Source organism: Priapulus caudatus, unplaced genomic scaffold (assembly GCF_000485595.1).
Source record: "Priapulus caudatus unplaced genomic scaffold, Priapulus_caudatus-5.0.1 Scaffold865, whole genome shotgun sequence".
Classification (NCBI taxonomy): Eukaryota; Metazoa; Priapulida; class Priapulimorpha; order Priapulimorphida; family Priapulidae; genus Priapulus; species Priapulus caudatus.
In genome coordinates, this window is record NW_014577926.1 from 81,602 (window position 1) to 93,589 (window position 11,988).

Below are 11,988 nucleotides of genomic sequence, written 5' to 3' on the forward strand. Positions count from 1 at the left end.
GAGAGAGAGAGAGAGAGAGAGAGAGAGAGAGAGAGAGAGAGATAGAGAGAGAGAGAGAGAGAAAGGGAGGACGGAGAAAGAGGGGGAGAGGAGGGAGTTTATTTTCTTATGTGTACCAAATCCTTATGAATAATCACGTTAACATATGACGAAAACACTCACGCACATAAGTCTACATGCGTAGCTAGTCAAAACATACCAGTTGCACCAAACAGAGATCTTGGAACTTTGTTGGAACAGCAGCGTGAGCAGAAATGATTTCCACAATGCCGGCAGTAATACTAAAGGATAAAAATAAAATGTAAAACATCATACTCATATTCCCTAGCATGATTAATAATGTACAATATTTTTGTGCTCAGTACAGTATTTATGTATTGAGAATGAATGTTTAGAGCCAGAAATTGCCATCGTACTTGTTTAAAAGCATCGCATGCATCCGCTATATAGGTATGTTAAACAACCGGATGCAGACCAATTGATTAAAAATCAATTGCACATAAACGTTTTGAAGGTTTCAGTGAGAATGTGGTCAAATGTTAATATTTGTCAATAGTTCGATTCAAAAGAACTACATTATAGAATAAACATATACATTCCCCACCCTTACCTGAAGCAGCTAACTACAGATAAAAACTTTGAAGTGTCCAAGAACTCATGAAATCTCTCACGTCACATACTTACTCGGCGTTTGATAATGGAGAAGGGAGTGCTGCAGCTAGTGCAGCTGCCAAGGTTGGCTGCATGATGGCGGTGCCGCTGTCTCAGCTCAACTAGTCTGCGTACAAGTGTCTGCTTGCCACTTGCCTCAACACTCGGCTCTTCTGGCTCTAGACGACACCAAACAGCTATAGTTACGAGCAGACGAATACCGTCAAACATGAATCTAAATGCGACTTATTAAGGGAAATAGCAAAGGTGTGCTTTGTAGACAGGTGTCCATTCTATTGATGTGTCCTGTTAACGTGGGTTTGCATGTAGATTGTAGCTGGATAGATTATTCGTCTGTGTGCGTGGTAAACCTTGCACACAACTTTATCGCTATAACTGTACTATACACATAAACGTAGGTTAGAAGCAGTTTTAATGCATGGGTTTAGCACATACGTTCTACATCTGCTGGCTGGACGAGGTCAGCAGAAGTATCTAGTGTCGTGTCACCACTATCTGTCGCCACCGCCTCCATGAGTTTCTCCGCTTCCTCTTCCATGTCTTCATTCAACTGTGAGAACCGAGAACAGTAGATCTCACTTTAAGACCCTTCTGTCCCGGGTTAGATTAATAAAGAAAAGTTTCCAACGTGATACCTAATAGATAAACAGCACATGAATTACATATTAAATGTGATTGCTCATTCTCTTGTATACGCACATATATGCATACTTGTGACTCATGCCATCATGTTAACATTGGAACAAAAGTAAGATAGTATAGGATTCTGAAACAATCATATTGTCCCGACAAGATGCTTTGTCCTACAAACTCACCTCTTCGATGAGTTTCTCGGTGTCTGTGAGCTGTGCATCGCTTGAATTCTCCGCATCGACGTCCTGCTTGCCCGCTTCCTCCTTATCAAGATTCTCATCATTGCACTTCCCAGTATTCTTGTCACACATAATGTCTACTTTGGGACAGCTGGGTCTCAAGTGCATCTCTACGCCTATATTTAGGTGACGAAATAGAGAGAAAACTTTCAAACGGGAGGAACCATTTTAGATTAATTCACATGATCAATCAATCATTAATTACTGCAAATACAAATTATGAATATGGCAACAATCAGTGTCGTGAATTTGGTTGCATGGTCAGTTGTTAAACTGTTCAGGCAGCCAATTAGTTTAGCAACCACATATATTTTACATATTAAAAAAAATTTACACTGAGAAAGTTGAGTATGCTACACCCTTGTATGATAGAATAACAAGCATACAGATTTCAGAAAAAGATAATATTATTATCATCGGCAATGATGTCAGACTAAAAATAATGTAATTAGAAGTTACCCAATCCAGTAAACATAACAATGTTGATGACAAGCATGCCAACAACACAGTCAGGGAGCCAGATGGTAGCTGATAGGAACAACACTGCTGACCCATAGTACGCCAGTGATAGTTTAGGCTTCGTCCAATCCAACACTTGGAATATAAACTCCATCCAAGCGTTGGTTTCAATTATGACGTCGTCGAGCTTTTTCAGACTGGAAAATGATGACAGAAACCATGTAAATGGCTTCGTGAAGTAGATATCACAACTGAAACACGCAGTATAGCACAGCACATGTATATGAAATTAACACCAAAACTCGGATGATGAACAAATTAATAGAAGTATTAGACATCCGTAGAAATGCCATGATTTCCGATCGATAATTTTCCACTGGTTGAGATCAGTTAGTAAACAACTTTGAACTTAACTTATTCAAGTCCACATCATCTACCTGGATTGCATATCAATGATTTTGCGAAAGTTTTCTTAGGCCGACTCTTTATTGGTTCATTACTCATATAAAAGTGATTTACAACTAAACCTAGATAGCATATTTAAATTATCATCATTTATTTATGACCATTCAGAGATTCCATCCAGTTCGTGAAATATTTTAGCTGTGCTTACACGGAGCAAAACTCCACCAGTATTGGGTCGCGAATCCCTTCCCCGTCTTTCTCTTCATCAACCACCTGTATGTGACTTGTATCGGGAAGGTACTTCTTAAAGATTCCAGTCTTGAAGTTGATGAAACCTAGGAGTGCCAGTGCAGACATACCCAGAAACAACAGGAAGAATATATCGCCTGCAACAAAGAAAACACCAAGTGATGTATAGACACGTGTTAGTGTATTAGCATAGCTGGTAAAAATGTTCCAATGAGGGTGGCAAAAATACTGACAAAATTTACTTTCTAATTAGCATGCTCATATATGAATATGGGGCTTCTTCATGAACATATACCTATACCAATATACATCGTATGCATACGTTCAAGAAAGTAGTGTGTAGACTCTGGGTTTATGAGATTGAGAGCAATAGGGGGCACATAGCTTAGTGTGTTAGTTAGCGTTGTATATCTCTCACATAAAAATAAATAGCACGGAAACGTACTTTACATAGAGGACCGGACACGTGTTTAATCTCAAACATCTATTTCACACATTCATAGAAAATAATAATTTGTGAGGACCTCTAGCAGATGTGAAGAGTATAACACTGACATTACCTCTTGTTGCTAGCAATGCAGTCATATTGGCTACCAGTAGAACACTGCTGGAGACAACCCAAGACTTCCACCTAAAATAATATTGCAACAACAACGACCTTTGTGAATTACATTAAGAACTTTAGATAATTGCCATAATAAATCTATTACAATTATAAATATCATACCATCATCTATTCCCATTACAAAATGGCAATGATTCACTGACTACAAAAGTCCCCTGCACCACCCTTTGCTTGCTACCACAGCTGCCACCTATAGTAACAATCCAACGCAACTTGGTTGTATAGTATACATAATAATTACTGTGATGTAAATTTCATACTGAATAGAATATTATGAGGCGATAAGATAAACTTTGATAATAAACTAACCTTACGATGTCAAAGATGTTGGTCATCATGCTCTCCATAGGTTTAATCATGACAAGGAAAAACTTGACATGCCACAAGAAATCATGAACACTCAATATCCTATTATTATTTTTATTATTATTAATATTATTAGATTGTGCCATATTGCTGGAAGACGCTGTTGATGATGTGCAGGACATTCCAGTAACAGCAGTTTCTGAACTACACATCCTTCGTTACACAGTCAAGTCCATCCAATTGCCAGCACCTGGAATAAATGAACGCATTACCTCATTATTATACTGCACAATTTTTGTGAAATTAATATTCGGTAAGATACTGCCCCCAAAACACAAAGTCCAAGGGCCTATCAGTATCATGAAGAAGAGGAGAGTGATGTTGATGAAATCGGTAGATCAACACCGCGGATTGCGCAGTAGAGGTTTCCCTTTGAGAAAATGTCAATATCACATGCCATAAGGGGATATGGCATATGGCCATGGGCCGTCTTGCGAGCAATGCTCCGACTGCACCATTGGAACGTTTCAATAGTAAAATGATGGTAAATAAACACAAAATATATTTACGAAGTCTATGCAACACACAAGGGCGCAAATACACTTTCCTACCGGCTATAGCCGTGCGTATATTAGCCTGTGCGTGATATATTTGCATATATATAGCCCGCGTGCATATATTTGCTAATTAATTAGACTAATCGTGCGTCAATAAACTCAAAATATTGACAGAGATTACAGATAAGACATGTGTCTATATGTATGTAGAATTCTAGAATTATAACCCAACTCGTTCGCGAGATATGAGAGTTAATACACTTTCCTGCCGCCCATAGCGTATGCGCGCGGGGAGGGGGGTTATAGCTGTATACACCAGTTGACAGTTTAACACTGCGCATGCGCTAAGCCTAAGGTCAAAGGTCGGGAGGAATTTTCCGTCCCAGAATTGCGAGTAAAATGCGCGAACAATGGCGTTAACGTGTAGTGTGAAGGGCTGCTCAAACGGATCGTATTGGCTTAAGAAAGACTTTTAGAGCATGCATTGACCATAATTTAAATGTATCAAGTGTCATGTCACTCAGGTCATCCATTATCGGTGCTCTATTCCCTGGTACGTGCACTGTTCTTCGACACAAAGGTGAGCGACCTGCGTATGCAAGGCAGATAACGCATCGAGATAAACAACATGGCAGAGTTTACTCGCACATCCAGACACTCGCGGAGATGCGAAACTACTGGCACAGAACACAGGCGCGGAACTGTCAATCGGTGTATCGTATACAATACGCCAGTACACACGGTACTGACGGGCGCGGTAAGGAGTTCGGAGTCGGGTGGCGCCATATTGACCAGTAGGAAAGTGTATTTGCGCTAAAAAAAATTATTGAGACGTTCCAAGTGGCAAGTGCCTGGGCTGTAGGCTGTAGGCTGTGGCTGTGCCTATGCAGTAGCCCGGGGAGAGAGGGGAATATAGTCACAGCCACAGGCTAATATAGCAATTTTCTGCTCTTATATATGAGAGCAAATGTGCTATATTGCAGAAAATTGCTATATTAGCCTGTGAATAAATACCCGGGAGGGAGACCAACGGTGAAAGAGAGAGGGGAGGAAAACAGAGAGAGAAATAATCAAATATAGAATAGCTAGGAAGGAAGACAGAGAAAGAGAGAGCGTGAGAGAAATAAGGAAAGAAAAAAGAATTGATAATTTGAAATTGAAATTGATAATTTGAAACCTGTGATAGCATATTTCCTTAATATTGACAAAATGTTAGTATAAATAACAGAATGAAGTTGTTGTTGAGGCTGCCATATTGGATCCAAATTTATAGACGAACTATCAATGCTGTGACTTTGTTTTCTTGCAATTAACAAAGAGAAAGGGTACCCATCTAGTCGTCGCTACCACGTGACATTAAACCGATAGTCACGACCCGTTACCTATTGTATTACTATTAATATTATCATGTCCGGTTGTTTTTCAAATTTAAATCCAAATTCAAATAAATTTTATTGCACAAATATTACTTACTAGTCACTACTCTGTACTCAGATACATTGGCAAAAATAATTAATTAAGACCAGTCGCTTACAACCAGTCAACCATGGATACAGTGCTAAGTTGAAACAACCCGTCAGGAGTTTCGCCCGGTTATGTATATTCATAATGGAGTACTACAGGTAACCGATCGTGACGGAATACTATTTGTAACCTGGCGAATAAACAACTGAATATCGGTAATTTGTTAGAACAAAACTTCACTAACTAAACTTGATTGCGTAAGGAATCAAGTTACAAATAACCTGTGAGCGAGAAATCGACCAAACAGAAGAAATGACAATAATAACCAGGAATCAATAAAGTAGTCGATGCTCGAGCAGTCACTAAGTAAGATTATATTAAAACTTAAAATTGTTGTTGTTTCAAATGTTTGTCACTGCACAGCGGCGTAGGTGCGGTACACAGGCACTTGGAGCCTACGCTAGCTCAGTAGCTGCTGCACACTGACACATAAATATATAGTTAGTAAATAGATTTCGTATTTATTTAGCATTATATTTTATTGACACACTCCAACTTCCAAGTGCCTCTGGGGCAGTATACTTGACTTGTGTGTTGCAGAGGAGCAGGAATTTGGTAGTAAATACATTTCGTGTTTATTTACCGTCATTTTACGTCAGTGCTTGTGCCACAGTGCTGTGGCATGACAGGGCAGCATTGAGGCACTGCCTACCTCCAACATAACAGTTAGCACCCAACAGATTGAGCAGTCGACCAGCACATTGTCATTGCCATCAAGTGAGCAGTCACTGATTGACTGAATCAGAGACGCTTACCAGTGTGGCTCGAAATTCCTGACTTGCGAAATAAATGATATAAGATGCGTATGCGAGAGTTTGATTGTTTAATTCACATTGTTCGCTTGATTGTTCGCTTGGACGCATTGTATTTTTTTCTGAGCTCGTAGCTCGCATAGCATAGAGGCATGTCCAAGAACGCTCTCTTCAACGACGTTCCGTGTCGTTTTTGATCAATAAGAATATCAACTACAATCTCTACCTATCAACTCTAAACTCTCTAGCTAATATAAACATTACAAATTCTTTTACAGCTTCTCCCCTCCTCCTTCTCCACCACCTTCTCCCCTTCCTCCTTCTTCATCAGCTTCTCCCCCACCAGCTTCTCCAAATTTTACACAAACCTTCAAGTGTATTAGTGTACACAACCTATCGTAACACAAAGACGAGCTGTGATTGGTCGGGTCGGCACGCATGCGCATACGCATCCTATATCATGTATTTCGCACACGTCAGGAATTTCGCTCGACGCCGCTGAGTGTTTTGTGGGTGCATGTGCACTTCCAGTCTGCCATTGGAACGCTAGAAATACTACAGACGGTAACAAATGCAGTCCCTATAATCGCAGATCCGGTGAATGTTTAGCTCTAGAACTATAGCCCTTCGCTCTCAGTCTGCCACAGGGCTATAGCCTATATAGCACAAACTAGGTTGAACAGGGGCAACAAAACTATTTCCTCTACTCCCACGAGGAACGGATCACAGAAAAAAACGAGAGCAGCCAATTACTCACGGGGTGTGGGTATATAGCACTGGCGTTGATAAAAGGTTGCCCGGCAACATGTTTATCATGTGCTTTGTGCCAGTTCACCCCCGTGAGTAATGGGCTGCCCCCGTGTTTTGCCTACATTTCAGATGACGTTACCTACGCACACGAGCACTTGAAGGGAATTTGCAAATAGTGCTAAGACTTTGAGGAATAAGTGAATATATGCATGGTGTAAACTTGTGAAAAGTGTTCAAAAAGATAGGTAAGAGGTCCATGTAGATAAATAAGTGTTAAAAAGCCCGATCATTTTGCGTTCTGTGAGCCGTTCCTTGTGGGAGCAGTGTCGTTGCCTATTTTCAACATATAGTTTGTGCTATAGCCCTGTGGCAGAGCAAAGGGCTATATAGTTCTAGAGCTACTGATTGTTTTGCGTGCATTTCTGTGCACATGCCTACTGTTGTGCATAAATTTGTTCAGATTTGGATGGAGATTGATAAGCTTGAAGCGGAGGCGAAAGCCACAGCAGCAAAACATGTCGCCAACATGCTGCAACGACCCGATCAGCTGGAGAAGGTTGACCAGTACAAGCGTCGCGTCGCACGGAAGAAGGTACGTATGCATGACACACAGACGCACGTACGCGCGCACGCGAGTGCACGCCACAAGTATGGTACATAATGCCGGAAACCATCACGTAAACCAGTACAAGCGTCGCGTCGCACGGAAGAAGGTACGTATGCATGACACGCAGACGCACGCACGCGCGCACGCGAGTGCACGCCACAAGTATGGTACATAATGCCGGAAACCATGACGTAAACCAGTACAAGTGTCGTGTTGCTCAAAAGAAGGTGAGTTTAACAAAACTGCCATGTAGCCCTGTGAGGCACAGATAGCTATATTTATGGAAATTGAATTTGGCAAATTGATGGTTTTGGCTAAATATCTGACGTTTCAATGCTTTCTCCGAGCCATACATAAATTACCACACTGGCTGGGACATGCAAAGATGGGTTGCTTGCTCTATGTGCCCCATGTCAGTTCACTTGAACTGACATCGTTCGTACACAAAACACATGGACGCAATCTTTGGCATTGCAGTAGTGATGAATTGATTAATTGATTGCTCTACTGGTCCCTATCTCTGAGCACAACGTTATTCGCATCTGTGTACGGGTTTTGAGTAATATCGGTGTAAATCATTTGCAGGTGCTTTCTTCAGCTAGAGCTATTCAGATTGCATAGCGACTGCATATATACTTCTCATCATGACATACAGGATATATGCAGTCAGCATGCTATCTTAACTATTCTTAAATATCTTGACTATCTGTCTTTTTTTCCCCATCAGGGATCGGTGGAAGCCATGTTGAAGACTGCCATGCAGTCACAGCTTGATGGTGTCAGGACAGGACTCAGTCAGCTGCAGACTTCATTGCATGACATGAAAGACATCAGGAATGGTATAGATACTGGAGCCACACTAAAATACTCTATATAGGCTGTGTTACGCATTAATAAATAAAATGAAAAAATAAATAAACAATATATAATATAAAATATATAAAAATAAATAATAATAATATAATAATATATAATAATAATATATATATATATATATATATAATTTTATATAATTATATTTAATATTATATGTAATGTACAGTTCGTGTCTGTGCCGGTACAGATGTATTACGTGACACAATATCCAGGCAAAGTATTTTAGTTGTCGTGTTAGTGCACATGTCAGCATGTGGAAGTCATCACAAATTCACATATTATTGTATTTCGCCTTTCAAAAGCAAAATTATTGCTGTATAGAACTAAACCAGTGGTAGCGACGTAGCGTACATACGTGGTTACCTATCGCTACAATATTAAATTTAAAACTAGAGTTATAGTAAATATATAATAATAGACATGTAGAAATCTCGGCAGCCATGTAAACATTACAAGCTTACTCGCCCGATGAGCTCCTGCTTTAAAAACACATTAACTATAATACAACTGGCCATTAACCTAAGGTTTTTAATTTAAAATCACCAAATAATTTGTTAACACCAGAAATGAACGGCATCTAGAAGTTGTCTGGTGTGCACTTCTTTACTCGATATTCTAAAAATATTCCTGCAAAATATATGGGCAACTAGCATATATGTTATTCGGGCATGTATATTTTACTTGCCCGAATACTTGCCGAAGGGCAAATTGCTCAAAATGTTTGTCGTGAAGACTGCATGTGTCACATGATGACACACATTAGGGTGACCTGTAATGTGTAAATGTAAAACGAGTTTGTTGCTAGTTAATAAAATCGGCTTATTGAGTAGACTTACATTTAAAAAACCTGGAGTCCGTGGGAAAACAAGTTTGTTGTTAGTTAATAAAATTGGCTTGTTGAGTAGATAGACCTTTACAAAAACCATGGGAAAATTAATTTAAAAAATAGAGGTCATTAGAGGTGGAAAGATTGGGAACCACTGCGAGTAGGGTGACCTCTTGTTTTTTTCTCAGCGTTGGAGCAGGTTGAGGACGCGTACACGTCCGTCGCACACCTCTCGCGGGAGCTGGAGGAACTGCGCACGGAGAGCGTCAAGCACACGCAGTACGCAGCAGCCGTCGACAATGTGAAGCACATCGTCAACGTTCCGGAGAACGTGGAGCGCGCACGCGCCGCCATCGACGACGGAAACCTGCTCCTCGCTCACAAGGTCAGCGCCAGCAGGGGGCAGCACGCGCGGAACGCCGTTTCTGTATTTAAATTACTTTTAGTGAAAATATTGGAATTTTGATAATAAAAAACCGCTCTAAAATAAAATTTTGTGAGAACTGGATTGATGATGGCAAGACAGCTCAGAGTCTTGAGTCCAGACCAGTTGCTTTGTAAATTGTGTGTTATTGTTCGAGTACTAGTGACTAATTGTATATATATATATTATATATATATGCATATATGTATGTATATGTATATATAGTATATACCATTTATAACAATGTATTTCCTCACCCTGTTATGTATCATAAATTATTTGTTCAATTTTATCTAATAGTACAATTTGATTTTTTCACCCCTACAACACTAGGTGATCGGAGACCTGGAGTTCTCGCGTAACGGTCTTCTCTACGAGCTTCACAAGCAGCAGGTTGACAGCCCGACCGACCGCAACTTCATCAAGCAATACTTCGCCGACGTGGACACGCTCAGCGATGAACTTGGCAAGCAGCTGTGGATGGTGGTCGCGCGCACGCTTGCGTACGTGCGTAAGGAGCCGACGACTCTTGTCACCGCGCTGCGCATCGTTGAACGCGAGGAGATGAAAGACGAGTTCTACCTGCAGCGCGAGCACCAGAGCGCGTTCGCCGCGCCGGGCCGCCCGAAGCGGTGGCGCCACCGCTGCTTTGCGGTGCTCGAGGAAGTCATCGCGACGAAGCTGGAGGCGAATCAGATGGATAATCGCGGCGATCATAAGATGTGGCTGGTACGCCATCTGGAGGTGACGCGACAACTGCTGCTGGAGGACCTGCAGGTATGCATGTTGTTTTGCGAGTCAACGTGATTATCCTTAAATATGTATATATATATATATATATATTTATTTATATAAATATATATTAGTAATATACATTTATTACATGTACGTGTGTATAATTATGTATAAATAATATATATCCATGGTTTAGTTCATATCAAGTGTGAATCATTCAGGAGCCAAATTGCAAATTTTTAGAGCAAAGTAAATGTCTCTTGACATGTTAGGTCACCGTTGCTAGTTAGTGGGACAGGAAGGCAAACATTTTCGTCAGAGGAAAAGCACCAAGCACTCAACTTAGTTTTTTAGCAGCACTTTATTTGGGGCAAAGAAGCGTACATGGGATTTACGAGAAGAGCAGCATTTTTGCAAATAGTAACGTAAATTCTTCCTAATAACGATCGCGAAATCCCTGACAAGTCTTCTAACACAGTGCTTCTTAAACTATTTGAGTGTCATTCACCCTCGGGTATTTATCACCAAATTTCATTTACCTGCGACTAAATTTCCTTGTTTTTGGTAAGTTTTATTCACCCAAAATAATTTCATTCACTCTTGGGTGAACCACTTACCAGTCTAAGATGCACTCTCTTAACGGAAGCTTTCTCACGCCGGCTAGGTCGATATAATAGTAATTGATACAATAATAATGATAATCGATACTATGATAACGTAAGTACTTCCTAACAACGATCGTGAAATCCCCGACAAGTCCGCTAACGGATGCTCTCTCCCTAGTCGCGGGTGAGTGAAATTTTGTGATAAAGACTCGAGAGTGAAATAATTTGAGAAGCCTAAACTATAGACTATAGACCAACTATAACTATACATACTGCCCTAACGGATGCTTTCTCCCCGCCGGAGCATGCGCTAGGTCGTGAAGATGCGTTCACCTGTTTAAGACGCTCTCCTCTAACGGATGCTTTGCTCTTTTTATTTCTTCTGTTTGTTAACATCTATATATATTTGGGACCTGTATATGTTTATTTGTATTGCTGACATCAGGTTCATGTAGACTCAGGTTTATTTGCATGTAGTTTATTTATAGTTTATTTATTTTTATACATCGCTCACATATAATTTTGTAATTATCAATCGTTATTCATGGATTAATTTTCTTTAATTAACTTTATATTGCGGAGTGGCTGACTTGAAGATTGTACAGTCAATTCGCCCTCCCTCGCTGCATTTATTTAAAATTTCGTGACATCTATGTAACCATGTAAATTTTTGAAAGCGTAAATAAATTTAAAAATCTAAATCTAAAGTCTAAAATCTAAATCTCAGGTGGTGAAGACGCTGTG

General features: G+C 40.2%; 2 protein-coding genes across 2 annotated transcripts in view; one reads left to right on the forward strand and one right to left on the reverse strand.

Annotated features, from left to right (window-relative positions):
* Window positions 1-199: 199 nt before the first annotated feature.
* LOC106814062 (protrudin-like) lies at window positions 200-5,417 on the reverse strand (the record flags this gene model as incomplete). Its single annotated transcript, XM_014818332.1, is given in 9 exon segments — window positions 200-281; window positions 685-830; window positions 1,108-1,222; window positions 1,488-1,660; window positions 2,004-2,200; window positions 2,617-2,794; window positions 3,218-3,288; window positions 3,592-3,838; window positions 5,323-5,417. Coding segments are annotated over 8 exon segments (1,171 nt in total), but the record flags the coding sequence as incomplete, so codon positions are not given.
* A 323-nt stretch (window positions 5,418-5,740) lies between these two features.
* LOC106814061 (exocyst complex component 3-like) overlaps window positions 5,741-11,988 on the forward strand; it is a 9,457-nt gene continuing 3,209 nt past the window's right edge. The window contains exons 1-5 of the mRNA XM_014818330.1: window positions 5,741-5,767; window positions 7,632-7,763; window positions 8,506-8,617; window positions 9,669-9,865; window positions 10,238-10,681. Of these exons, the coding sequence (XP_014673816.1) occupies window positions 5,741-5,767; window positions 7,632-7,763; window positions 8,506-8,617; window positions 9,669-9,865; window positions 10,238-10,681 (912 nt within the window). The remainder of the gene's footprint in view (window positions 5,768-7,631; window positions 7,764-8,505; window positions 8,618-9,668; window positions 9,866-10,237; window positions 10,682-11,988) is intronic.